The sequence below is a fragment of the Lagenorhynchus albirostris genome, chromosome 8, assembly GCF_949774975.1.
Source record: "Lagenorhynchus albirostris chromosome 8, mLagAlb1.1, whole genome shotgun sequence".
Taxonomy (NCBI): Eukaryota; Metazoa; Chordata; class Mammalia; order Artiodactyla; family Delphinidae; genus Lagenorhynchus; species Lagenorhynchus albirostris.
The window spans coordinates 21677222-21692050 of record NC_083102.1 but is presented as its reverse complement, the minus strand read 5'-3'; the positions used below and the strand labels follow the sequence as shown (position 1 = coordinate 21692050).

Genomic DNA, 14829 nt, shown 5'->3' with positions numbered 1-14829 from the left:
AGAGTAGGTCTGCTGGTGACAAATACTCTTGATTTACCTTCATCTAAGGAGTCTTAACTTCACTTTCACTCCTGAAAGATATTTTTTGTGGATACAGAATACTGGGTTGTCATTTCCTTTTGCTTCAGCACTTAAACGACGGTGTTCCACCATCTTCCGAAATGTGTTTTCTGATGAGAAATCCACAGTATTTTTTCAAAATATTTATTTATTTGGTTGCACCAGGTCTTAGTTGTGGCAGGTGGACTCCTTAGTTGCAGCATGTGGGCTCCTTCGTTGCGGCTCCAGGGCTCCTTCAGTTGAGGCTCGCCGGCTCCTTAGTTGCAGTACGTGGGCTCCTTAGTTGCAGCAAGTGGGCTCCTTAGTTGCAGCTAGCCAGCTCTTTAGTTGCAGCACACAGGCTCCTTAGTTGTGGCATGCAAACTCTAAGCTGCAGCACGCGTGTGGGATCTAGTTCCCCGACCAGGGATCAAACCCAGGCCCCCTGCATTGGGAGCGTGGAGTCTTATCCACTGTGCCACCAGGGAAGTCCTCCCACAGTATTTTAAACTGAAGTTTCCTTATATGTAATGAGTCATTTTTCTCAAACTGCTTTCAAGGGTTATACTTTATCTTTGGTTTTCAGCAGTTTCCTTATGATCTGGGTGTGGATTCCTTTGAGTTTATCTTGCATATGCTTCACTGAGCTTCTTGAATCTGTAAAGTTATGTCTTTCCCCAAATTTGGAAGTTTTCAGCTATAATTTCTTCAAAAATTTTCTGCACCAATCCCTCTCTCCTCTTCTTCAGGGACTCCAATGACATGAATGTAAGACCCTTTGATACAGTCCCATAGGTCAGTGGGGCTGTTTATTTTTGTTTTCCATCTTTTTCCTCTTTATTCTTAATTGGAATTATTTCTACTGAATTACTTTCAAGTTCACTGACGCTTTCCTCTGACATCTCTATCCTACTATTGAGCCCAGCCAATGAATTTTTTATTTTGCATGTTGTACTTTGTAATTTCTAAAATTTTCAGTTGGTTCTTTTCTATATATATAGTTCTCTGCTGAGAATTTCTACTCTTCTATTCATTTCAAGAGTGTTCACCTTTATGGAGCATGGTCATACTAGCTGCTTTCAAGTCTTTAATAATCCCAACATCTAGATAATAACCGGGTTGGCATCTATTGATTATCTTTTCCCTTGAGAATTGGTCAGACTTTCCTGGTTGACTCATTTTGGATTGTATCTGGAGATTCTGAATACTATGTCATGAGACTCTGAGTCCTGTTAAAAGCCTCTGAGGAATGCTGACTTTCGTTTTACCAAGCACTCAGGCAGTTTCAGATCGCAAGTTCTGTGTGGCCTTCTGTGCATGTCATTTCTCCCACACTCTCTGGCTCTCAAGGACTCCTTTTCCCAGTTCTTCTCACCAGAAATATGAGATTCTCTCAGAGTTTTAGCTCCCTATGCTACTGCACAATTCTTTGGAAGCGAGCCCTCAAGAAAAAGAGATAAGGAAGGAAAAAAAGAATACAGTTGATCCGTGAACAATGCAGGGGTTAGGGGTGCCAACCCTCCACGCAGCCGAAAATCTGAATATAACTTATATTCAGCTCTCCCTATACGTGGTTCCTCAGGATCCGTGTGTAAGTGGACCTGCACAGCTCAAAACTCCTGTTGCAAGGGTCAACTGTAATGTGGATTTCCCCCCACTCTTCACATGCCAGGGGCCCATTTTCTCAGAGACAGGTCTTATCTCAGGGTTTCAGGTGTCTGAAATACTGCTGTCACGTCATAGTAATGTTCCACAACTAGGGCTGGCCTCAAGGCAGGACCAGAAAGTAAACAAAAAAACAATAACAAACAAACAAGGATTCTCCTCCATGCTCTCCAGCTTGCAGGGGTCTTTTCTTTAACTTGTGCTCAGGCTAGAGAGATGGGCTTCTGCCTTTGTTGACTCCTCCCACTGTACAGTTCTTCCATTAGCCTGCTCTCGGGTCAAATGTGGGGTATAAAGAGGAAAAATAAACATGAAACTCACTGTTACCACACTGGTTATTCATTAATTACTGTTTTCTCTCCTCAAATTCACTGTTATTATTCAGTTTTCAAAGGCCTCGGGTAGTCACTTTCTGTACTTTTGTCCACAGGTTTTGTTGTGATCATTGGGAGACCCGGCCTGCCCCTTACTCCATCTTGGCTAGAATCAAAAGTCCCCTGACTTTCTCTTTTACTCACTGGTGTTCATTTCATTAGGCTTTGGAGAAAGGAGTTTTATGACTTGGCATCGTTTTCATGATTTTCTCTCAAAATTTTTCCACAATTTCATTTTAAAAGAGAATTAAGTATGAATCCAAATAAATCAGGGCAGTCTGCTTGTCGACTGGGCAGGAAAGAGGCAGGAAAGAGGCAGGAAAGAGGCAGGACACAGAAAGGTTTCTCAACTCCCATTAAACCCACAGTGATGGTTAATTTTCTGTGTCAACTTCACCGAGTTAAGGGATGCCCAGATAACTGGTCAAACACTATTTCTGGATGTGTCTATGAGTGCGCTTCCAGAAGACTGGCATTTGAATCAGTAAGCTGAATAAAGAAGATCACCCTCACCAATAGGAATGGGCATCACGCAATCAGTTAGGAGCCTGAATAGAATAGAAAGGCAGAGGAAGGGAGTATTTGCTCTCTGCTTGGGCTGGGACATCCATCTTCTCCTGCCCTGGGAAATTAGGACTCCTGGTTCCCAGGCCTTCAGGTCTGGTCTGGAACTATACCACTGGCTTTGCTGGGTCTCCAGTTTACACAGAGCAGATTATGAGGCTTAGCCTCCATAATTGCGTGAGCCGATCCTTCATAATAAATCTCTTTCTATATATCTATATATATCCAATTAGTTCTGTTGTCTGGAGAAACCCAACTAATACACCCATATTTCTCCACTTCTTCATATGTGTGAGTGCTGTCTTGAGAAAGACAAATAATCCTTATGATTTCAGCCCCCTTAACTGAAGTGAGAAAATGGATTATCCTGTGCTTAATTCATGAAACAAACTTTTAATGTGTGTCTAATACATGCAAGGCACTTTTCTAAGAATTAATGTTACAAAGTCATATATGATATAATTTTTGCTCTCAAGGAACTAACAGTACAGAGGGTAGAAAAACATGTAAACAAATCATTACAGCACAATGTACTAAACACTAGAATAGAGGTTAAAACAAAGTGTTATAAGAACAGCAGAAGAGACAATGACTAACCTGTCAAGAACAGGAAAGTCAATACGTAAAATGATGTTTGAGCTTTGTGGAAAAGGAAATAGGGTAAATGCAGGCACAGGGAGAAACATGTACAGTGATACAGAGTATCAAATAGCATGATGAGTTTGGGAAATGGCAAAAGCATTGATGTGAACCCCAGGGAATGCCGATATTTAGGGTGACAGGCAGAATAAAACAGCCACTTCTGTGGAAGAATAAAATGGAATAATCAGAGATGGGAGGAAATTCAGGACTATGGTTCTGAAAGCCAAAGACGGTAGAACTTAGGGGAGTGTTTAACCATATTAAAACTAAGAGAGAGGTCAATTAAAATACAGACTGAAAAATCAGCTTTGGGATTTTGCAATTAAGAGATTACTGGAAATCTTTGAGAGAGAAGTTTCACTACAGTGGTGGCTAAGTCAGATTAGAATAGTATCTCATTTCCTTTCTTGCTCTACACCAAGTCCTAGCAGACATAACGTCAGGGACAGTAGCACCATTCAAACAGAAAAGTTGTTTCAGGCTTGAATGTTTCTTACCAAGTCTGTGGATGGTCTTAGCTTCTTAGTTCCCTCAGGAAGCTAAGTATTATCCTCCCCCTGCCCAAATCCTCACATTATTCCCACAATTGATATCAAAACTGCCTGCCAGACAGCCGTTTCTACAGCCCCTTTATTTCTTCCTAAACCATGGCCTATGAACGTTCTTTTGATTTTCTGAGACTAGGGATGTAACTAATCACATACTGAAACCCATTCCCCCATGCTACTCCCCATGTGAGTGATGGGTCATTCCTCAGGACTCATTTCCAGAATTCTAAGCAATCTTCAGATGCAGCTTTTCACTGGTGAGTCTCATCAGACAGGGGTAGAACAGTATAACCAGATTGTCAATATACTTGACCATCCTTAAGCCACTAACTAAATCTCTTCATGTTTTTCTTTTTGTTAACTGAGTTGTAATTTATATACAATAAAAATGCCAGCTTAAGTGTTCAGTTAGATGGCAATTGTGATCACTCATATAACCTTTACCCAAAATAAAATACTGGACACTTCCATCACCTCAGAAAGTTCCCTCATGACCACTTCCAGTCAGTCTCCTCCAACCTACCAGACTTCTGGTTTCTGTCACCACAAGTGAGTTTTGACTGGTCTTAGAATTTATATAAATAGAATCATCCAGCATGTGTTTTCTTTTGCTCCAGCATATTATTTTAGGAATGTATCTGTGTTGTTGCTTGAAACAGCAATTTGTTCCTTTTTATTGCTGAGTATTGATCCACTGTATTAATATAACACAGTTGGTTTAACCATTCTCCTGTTGATGAACTTTTGGGTTGTTTCTGGTTTAGGGCTACCACAAAGCTGCTATGAAATTCTTATACAGTCTTTTTTGCGGCCAAAGATTTTCATTTTCTTGGGTAAATACTTAGCAGTGGAATTACTGGCCACAGGGTAGGTATATATTTAACTTTATAAGAAACTGACAAACTTTTTCTGTGGTGGTTGTATCATTCATTCTACATTCCCACCTACAATGTAGGAAAGCTTCAAATGTTCCATATACCAAGTTCCATACTTGGTATTGGAGCAGGCTTGTTGATTTGGGTACTGTCAGGCTTTTCTATTTTAACCATTTTAGTGAGTATGAAAAGGTATCTCACTGAGGTTTCAATCTTCATTTCCTTGATGACTAATAATATTGAGAACACTTCCATGTGCTTATTGGCTATCTGTATATACTCTTTTGTGAAGTGTCTGCCTTTAGGTTTTCTCAATATCCATGATTTCTTACCAAGCTAACACAATTGTCTATGTATGTAGAATGGTCATCTAATATATTAGTTTTCTATTCCTGCTATAACAAATGACCACAATTAGTGGCTTAAAACAACAAAAATGTATTTATTATCTTACAGTTAGTTCTATGGGCTAGAATTCCAACTTAGGTCTCACTGGGCTAAAATCATCGTGTCAGCAGGGCTGCATCCATCTCATACGCAAAATAATATTCACCCTATCCCAAGATCCCCCCCAAATCAACACATTATAGCATCAACTCAAAGTCCAAAATCTCAGGACTTCCCTGGCAGTCCAGTGGTTAAGACTCCATCTTCCAATGCAGGGGGCACAGGTTCAATCCCTGGTTGGGGAGCTAAGATCCCACGTGCCATGCGGTACAATCAAGAAAAAAAAAAAAAAAAAAACTCCAAAATCTCACCCAACTCAAAAGTCCCAATCTTATCATCAAAAATCATCTAAATCAGGGATGGGTGAGATTGGGTATAATTTATCCTGAGGCAAAATTCCTCTCCATGCATGGACATGTGAAACTAAAAAACAAGTTCCCTGCTCTGAAAAACAAAGATGGGACTGCCATAGGATAACACATACAGACGTTCCTGTTCAAAAAGAGAAAATGGAAGGATAAAAAAGAGTTACTGTTCCCAAGCAATTCTGAAATCCAGCCAGGCAAACTGGAAGAGGTTTCAAGTCGTGGCAAAATTCACTATGGTTCTCAGCTCTACATTATGGGCCTCCGCCCTCCGAGCCATCCTTCCTTTTTATAAAGGGCAGCTTGTGTTTAAAGCTGAGGAGTCTTATCAGCCTGTCTCCTGCCCGTAGAATTTTGGGGCTCTGATAGCCTTCTTTCACTTTACCTCTCTGTTCCTTTCAGTCCAAGCTGGCAGTGTTTCTGCTGGTATAAGATTCTCACGAGCCTTGTGGGACTACCATATACGTACAGAGACTCCACTAGACAAGAGGCTCCTCCACAGATCTTGCCTAGATAATCCCATCTCTATTTTTGGCTTCTGCTTAGATGCTGAGGGAATCTATGAGTCACACCCTTCATCTCTCAGTGTTTTGTGTGAGTGAATACACTGACCTTTAAATCTTTCTGAGGCTTCAGGAAAAGGCTGTAGAGTAACTCTGATTTTTTCTCTAGAGAAGGCTTTCCCAACACACATCTCTTGATTTTAGCATCCTTTGCCATTTTGGTAGGCTGACAATTTCCAAAATCAACAACTCCTGGTTTATTTTTGTTTTGTTTTTGAGATGTAATTGACATACAACATTATATTAGTTTCAGGTGTACAACATAACGATTTGGTATTTATCAAGATCTCCTGGTTCATGTTTAACAGGTCTCTCCTCAATTTATTACCCTACTCTCAAATTTTACTACAAGTGGCAAAAAGAAACCAAGCCACACCTCAACATTCTGCTTGGAAATCTCAGTTAAATATCCAAATTCATTGCTTACAAGCCCTGCTTTCCACCTAACTGCAGGATACAATGCCACTAAGCTTTCTGCCACAATGTAACAAGGATCCCCTTCCCTCCAGTTTCTAATACCTTCCTCATTTTCTTCTGAGCCCTCACCAGCAACACCTTTAATGTCCATATTTCTATCAACAGTCTGTTCACAATGCTGTATGATAAATGTTTTCTCTATCCTGCTCCTCACTTCCAAGTCTAGCAGAGTCATTAACGCCCATATTTCTACCAGTTTGTTCAAGGCAGTGTAGGCTTTTTCTATCATGTTCCCCAAAACTCTTCCAGCACCTGCTCACTGCCCAATTACAAAGCCACTTCCACATATTTAGGTATTTGTTACAGCAGCACCCCACTTCCAGGTACCAAAGTCTCTATTAGGTTTTTTTTCTAGTTTTGAGATATAAGTGACATATAACATTGTGTAACTGTACGGTATACGATGTATTGATTTGATACACTTAAATACTGCAAAAATCTGTTAGTTTTCTATTGCTGCTGTAACAAATTACCACAGACTTAGAGGCTTAAGACAACATTCATTTATTTACCTTACAGTTCTGTAAGGTGAGGTCCAACACAGGTCTCACTGGGCTAAAATCAAGGTGTCAGCAGCATGGCATTCCTTTCTGGAGGCTGTAGGAGTAAATCCATTTCCTTGCCTTTTCCAGCTTCCAGACATCACCCATATTCCTTGGCTTATGGCTCCCTTCCACCATCTCCAAATCCAGCAACAACAGTGCATCCCTCTGAACCGGCTTCCATCATCACATCTCTTTACTGACGCTTTTCTTCTGCCTCCCTCTTCTACTTTTAAGGACCCTTATCCTTATATTGGGCCCACCTGGATAATCCAGGATACTCTCCTTATCTGCTGATTAGCAACTTTAATTCCCCTTTGCCATGTAATGTAACATATTCACAGGTTCTAGGAATTAGGACAGGGATATCTTGGGGGTGGAGGGGGCATTATTCTGCCTACTACATCTACTAATTACTTAAAAGGAACGAGAAGCAAACCATGATTCAAAGCGGCCTAACAGGACTCAGATGGAAGTATTAACAGCTAAACAAAGGAACGAAACACCCTCAATCAACAGTTGATTAATCTATTTTTAATTTTTCCAATATTTAGTGAATCTAGCAATCTAAGTGAAGATTTTTTTGTTTTGTATTTGTGCCACACACTGTTAGCTGACTAATCCGATACCCATTTTTAATCCCCTCCCTTCTCCCAAGCCTGCCCCTTGGGCTATAAAAGCTATATACTCACTTTCCTGGCCTCCTAAGGTTAGTCATAACACAGTTGTGCCAAATAAAATCTAAAAATTGCCTTGGGAAAAGCTTTTGCATACCTGATAAAAGGGGCAGACAGCACTGGCTCTCTCTGGCCCCCTTCTCGGTACCCCTCCCACCTTGAATGGTGCACTGCCAGTAATTCAGGCATCTTATTTTGCAATAATGTGAGGACGTCCCAAAGAATTTAAGAGACACCAGCCCTGACACTATTGAACTACTGAACCAACACCAGCTACTCTGTGCTTATTTTGTTTGTTACTATTTAATTCTGGCTTTGTGTTATTTTCAGCTGAAAGCTTTACTAATATTATGAAACTACATTCAACACAACTGCTGGTTAAACGTAAGTACCCTCCTCCAAAACTTATTTTCTTGTACAAATACCAGATTCACTTGAATGAGTTATAATTAGTAACTATTAACTACAACTATATATTAATAACTGTTAGTAACTATTTTCTAAATAACATTTGTTATATATCTCAGGACTCTGAATTATACATACTCATTCTAGGACATTTGGAAATTATCAAAAGTTAAAAGAAAATAAATAGCCACAATTCCAAACACCCAGAGATAACTTACTGGTAATATATCAGTGTATATCCAATCATATATTTTTATATACATACTTAGAATATTTTTAAAAGAGACTACAGGGAATACACAGACTTGAATCCAACTTTCATTTAGCACTTTATTGAAGACTTTTCCATATCATTAAAGATGTCTCAAAAATATATTCAAAAAATTAAAATATTTCATAATATGACTAAAACATGATTAATTAGATCATTTTTAACAATGTCAGACATTCAAGTTGTTTTTTCCTTTTTGCTAGTGTAAACAGTGTTGCAATAAGTATCATTGTATATAAATATTTCTGTGCTATCTCTGATTGTTTTCTGTGGATAATTCCATAGATGTGGAATTACTGGATCAAAGGGATAAACCCTTTCAAACATTCAACAAATGCTGCCACGCTGCTTTCTAAAAAGACTGAATCAATTTATTATTCTACCTCCTGTATACAAGAATATCAATATCCCTTACAAGTACTGACTGCCTTTTTTCTTTTTTGCCAATTTGACTGGCAAAATATTATAATTTTTCAAAATTTATAAAGAACTCATAAACTCAATAGCAAAAAAAACAAACAATCTGATTGAAAATGGGCAGATGTGAACAGACATTTTTCCAAAGAAGACATACAGATGGCCAACAAGTACATGAGAGGATGCTCTACATCATTAATCATCAGGAAAATGTAAATCAAAATCACAATGAGCTATCACCTCACACCTGTTAGAATGGCTACTATCAAAAAGATAGAAGCAGCAAGTGTTGTTTAGGACATGAAGAAAAGGGAACCCTCTGCACTGTTGGTGGGAATGTAAATTGGTACAGCCACTATGGAAAACAGTATGGAGGTTCCTCAAAATATTAAAATAGAACTACCATGTGATCCAGCAATTCCATTTCTGGGTATTTATCTGAAGAAAACATTAATTCAAAAAGATATATGCACTCCCATGTTCACTGCAGCATTATTTACATTAGCCAAGATATGGAAACAACCTAAGTGTCCATCAACAGATGAATGGATAAAGAAATTGGGGTACATATATGCATTGGAATATTATTCGGCCATTAAAAAAGAATGAAATCTTGACATTTGTGACAACATGTACGGACCTTGAGAGCATTATGCTAAGTGAAATAAGTCGGACAGAGAGAGACAAATACCATATGATCTCTTTTATATGTGGAATCTAAATAAATAAATACATACATAAAACCAGGCTCATAGATACAGAGATACAGAGATCAGACTAGTGGTTTCCCAGAGACAGGGACTGGGGGAGTGGGAGAAATGGGGGGAGCTGTTTTGGGGTTTGTTTTTTTTTAAGTTTAAATAAATTGAATTTAAAAAGCACAAAAAACAAAACAAAAAAATATTGTAACTCATTCTTGAATTTTTAATTACATTTTTTGGTTACTAGTGAGAATGACTATTTAAAGATATTTAGATCCTTTATATTGATTATTTTATGAAGTATCACTTGGAGTTTTTTGAAGTATAAGAGTTCTTTATATATTATAGATGTTAGCCTTTTGATGTACTTGTTATATTTTTTCATAAATCAACTATACTCTAATATAAAATAAAATTTTTTTAATAAATATTTTATTTCAATGTATCATTTACTTTTTAGTTTTGTTTATATATTTTTATGACATTTTAAAATGTAATCAAATCTATTAGTATTATCCTTTGTGACTTCTTTCTCAGCTTTATTAAACAGAGATGGTTTTCACATGACAACCACATTTTAGAAAAGAATGCTTTAAGACATTATGTTCTTTTCAATTCCTACTGGCTTTCTTACAGTCAAAAAGTAAAATTAACAGAAAGAGAACAACAAATACTCCACTAAATATGTAAGTATCACATCGTAGGTTTTAACTATTCACATACCTGCTTGTCACAATTATGACATCCTCAGAGATGGTAGCCATTTCTTTGATAGTAAGGTAGCACATTCTTCTCAATGTTTGCTGAAAAATTATTTATAAAAGGCAAAAGGTTATTCATAAGGAAATGGTTTTTTAAACTGTTTGAAGTGAGGACCCCAAGTAAATATATTTAGAAAGCTATTCTTAAAAAGATTCTCGGGCTTCCCTGGTGGCGCAGAGGTTGAGAGTCTGCCTGCCGATGCAGGGGACACGGGTTCGTGCCCCAGTCCAGGAAGATCCCACGGAGCTGCTAGGCCCGTGAGCCACGGCCGCTGAGCCTGCGCGTCCGGAGCCTGTGCTCCGCAACAGGAGAGGTCACAACAGTGAGAGGCCCGTGTACCGCAAAAAAAATAAAAGGCCTGGATGAGAAAATATTCAAAATTCTAGTATTTCCTAAACACAAGTAATTGATGCACTAACAGTAGAAGACACCTAGATGAAAATTCAAAAATTCAGTTAATTACATGGATCTTTATACAGAAGGACCCAAACTGTGACTGTGACAATGTGAGTCCAAAGACAGGTTTTTCAAAGTGCTAAAGGCTTGTCCTAGAAAATGTATTTTTTAAATTCTTTAAAAATATATACAGAGAGACATGCAGACTCTGTGTTTTCCTCAGTTCAGCATATTTTTTCTTAAGGTATTTGTGGTTGTACAACTACTATTTTCAATTATCAAGATTTCTAGATGGATACCTGGATCCAAAAGAAGTGTTAAACAAACTTTCGCCCACCCTTTCTCCTCACCTGGATCTCTGATTTTATTCATAAACACTCATACTCAATGCTCAAAGCCTTGGTTCCTCTAGCCTGTCTAGCCTCATTCTCTACCAAGTAACTTCATATTTCTCATAAGTAGTGAAAGTCAAATACATCAGACCCAGCTCCAGAGTCCAAGCTGTACAAAGGATCTGTTGGAGACTACTGAGCCCATTAAGGAACAGGCAGAACAGAGTGAGGATTCTCATGGTGATTAAACACAGAAAAAAATCACCCCAGAATGAGAAAGGCAGCATGGGGGCAGATAATGAGGCATATCACATCCATATGAAGCTACTATGAGAAGAAAGCAAAAAAAATGACAATCAAAACTTCAGAGCAGAAGAAAATTTACACTCCCCCCCCCAAGCAAAAATCTACCATGAAGCAGAATAAAACTGGAGATCCAAAAAAATTTAGCTAAAGCACAAAAAATGGAGGCTCAACACTGTTAGTCACTGGGGAAATACAAATTAAAACCACATTTCATATACCACCTCACACCCACCAAATTGGCTAAAATTAAAGAGTGACAATGTAGTGTTGACAAAGATGTGTTTTTAACAACTATACTGCCTAAACAAATACACAGTAATGCTGAATAAAACAGGAACAAAAAAATTTTAATACACAGCCAAGGGAAAATGAAGGGAAATTCACAGGTGCCCAAAATGGAAAAACACACAACTCATAGCCACAGAAGTGTAAGCCCAGGGTCTTGCATAGGATAAAATATCTAAAGTCTACAAAAGATGGGATTCTAGAAGGTATATTCTTCAGGCACAGGGAAAATTATTCTAGATAATAACTCAGAAATACAGTAAGGAATGAAGAGTAAAAAAAAAAAGAAAGCGGTAAACACTAACAAGACAGAATGGTATTGGCGTAAGAATGGACAAATTTATCAATGGACAGAAAAGACAACCCAGAAATACACCCACATACATACAGTAAACTGATCTTTGACAAAGGAGCAAAGGCAATACAATGGAGTAAAGATAGTCTCCTCAACAACTGGTGCCAGAACAACTGGATATCCGCATGCCAAAAAGATGAATCTAGACGCAGACCTTACACTCTTCACAAAAATTAACTCAAAATCGACCACAGACCTAACTGTAAAATGCAAAACTATAAAACTCCTAGGAGAAAACCTAGATGATGTTGAGTATGGTGATGACTTTTTAGATACAACGCCAAAGGCATCATCCATGAAACAAATAATTGATAAGTCAGCCTTTATTACAATTAAAAACTTCTGCTCTGCAAAAGACAATGTCAAGAGGATGAGAAGATAACACAGACTGGGAAAAATATTTACAGAACACATAACTGAGAAAGGACTGTTATCCAAAATACACCCCAAAACCCCCCAAAAAACAGAAAAACCTCTTAAAAGTCAAAAATAAGAAAAACAACCTAATTTTAAAATGGGCCAAAGACCTTAACAGATACCTCACTTAAGAAGAAAAACAGAAGGCAAATAAGTATATGAGAAGATGCTCCTCATTATATGTCATCAGGGGAAGGCAAATTAAAACAGCAAGATAGGGCTTCCCTGGTGACACAGTGGTTGAGAGTCCGCCTGCCGATGCAGGGGACATGGGTTCGTGCCCCGGTCCGGGAAGATCCCACATGCCGTGGAGTGGCTGGGCCCGTGAGCCATGGCCGCTGAGCCTTGCGTCCGGAGCCTGTGCTCCGCAACGGGAGAGGCCACAACAGTGAGAGGCCCGCGTACCGCAAAAAAAAAAAAAGAAGACAAATAATCTGAATAGCAGCATATCTATTTCCTTTTAAAGTAGTTAATTATCAAAAACCTTCCTACAATGAAGATGGTTTCAATAGTGAACTCCATCAAACATTTTAGGAAAAATTAATAATGATTCTAGAAAAACTCTTCCAGAGAGCAGAGGAAGAACCACTTCTCAATTCATTTTATGAAGCCAACATTACCCAAATACAAAACCCAAGAAAAAACTATACATAAATATATTTCATGACCACAGACTCAAAATCCATAACAAATTTTAACAAACAGAAAACAAAGATTTTATATTTTCCAGGAAAATAAATGCATCTCACCATATTAATATACTAAAAAAGGAAACCACAATAATTCAATGGATATAGAAAAGACATTTGACCAAATTCAATACCCATTTATGGAAAAAAAAAAATCTCCCAGCAAACTAGGAACAGAAAGGAAATTCCTCAACCTGATAAAGGTCACTTATGAAAAACTTGGAGCCAGCATCACATTTAATGGTGAAAGATTAAATACCTTTCCTCTAAGATCAGGAACAAAGCAAGGATGTCCTCTACCATCACTTCTATTCACACTATACAATAGTGCAAGAAGACAAAAAGGTAAGATAAACAAATAAAAAGCATACAGGGCTTCCCTGGTGGCACAGTGGTTGAGAGTCCGCCTGCCGCTGCAGGGGACACGGGTTCGTGCCCTGGTCCGGGAGGATCCCACATGCCACGGAGCGGCTGGGCCCGTGAGCCATGGTCGCTGAGCCTGCGTGTCCGGAGCCTGTGCTCCGCAACGGGAGAGGCCACAACAGTGAGAGGCCCGCGTACCGGAAAAAAAAAAAAAAAAAGCATACAGACTGAAAAAAGTAAATCCTAAGGAATCTCCCAAAATACTCCTAGAAGTAATAAATAAATTTAACAAGATCACAGGAAACAGGTCAATATACAAAAATCAATTTAATCCCTATAGACTACCTACAAACAATACAAATGCAATAGTATAAAAAATGTTAACTGCTTCAGGGATAAAGTTCACAAAATATGTATAAGACTTTTATGCTGAAAGCTACAATACTGCTGACAGAAATTAGAGACCTGAATAAAGGGAAATATATACCATGTCTATGGAGTAGAAAACTCAATAATGTTATAATGTCAATTCTCCTCAAATTGATCTCTTTGTTTTAAATTTTCTTGTAGTTGAACATATTGATCTTTAGAGTCAATGCAATCACCATCAACATTCCAGCAGGCCTTTTTAATAGAAATGAACAGGTTGATTCTAAACTGCATAGAGGAATGCAAAGAACTTAGAAGAGCCAAAACAACTTTGAAAAGGAAAAAAATAATAATAAAATAGGAAAACATGCACGACCTGATTTAAAACTTACTATAAAGCTACAGTAATCAAGACAGTGTGATACTGGAATAAGAATAGATATATATATCAATGAAAATAATAGAATGTTCCAATGTGCCACTGTAACGCAATCATCATTATTTCTTCCTCCTCCTCCTCCCTCCATATTGGTATGCAATTATTCCAGTAGAATTTGATGAGAAAAGAAAGGAGGAGGAAAAGGAGGGGGTGGTGGAGGAAGAGGAAGGAGATGAAAAGAAATTCAACCCTCACTTTATATCATGTACAAAAATTAACTCAAAATGATCATAAAGCAATTTAAGACACAAAAACTACAAAATGCCTAGGGAAAAAGCATAGGAGAAAATCTCTATGACCTTGGGTTAGGCAAAGATTTCTATAATACACATCAAAAACACAATCCATAACAGGAAAAAAAACCATGATAAACTGGACTTCATCAAAACTTAAAACTTCTGCTCTGTTAAAGACTAAGAAAGTGAAAAAACAAGACACAGACTAGGAGAAAATATTTGGGAAACATCTGATAAACAACTTCTATCCAGAATACATTAAGACCTTCAAAACTCAATAATAAGGAAATATACAACCAAATTAT

At 38.0% G+C, this 14829-nt stretch overlaps 1 protein-coding gene across 5 annotated transcripts in view; it reads right to left on the bottom strand.

The window, feature by feature from the left end:
• Positions 1 to 14829, bottom strand: part of COPG2 (COPI coat complex subunit gamma 2) — a 129488-nt gene that overhangs the window by 104476 nt on the left and 10183 nt on the right. For all 5 annotated transcript variants that reach the window (XM_060156658.1, XM_060156663.1, XM_060156662.1 and 2 more), the window contains exon 5: positions 10299 to 10378. In XM_060156658.1, the coding sequence (XP_060012641.1) occupies positions 10299 to 10378 (80 nt within the window). The remainder of the gene's footprint in view (positions 1 to 10298; positions 10379 to 14829) is intronic.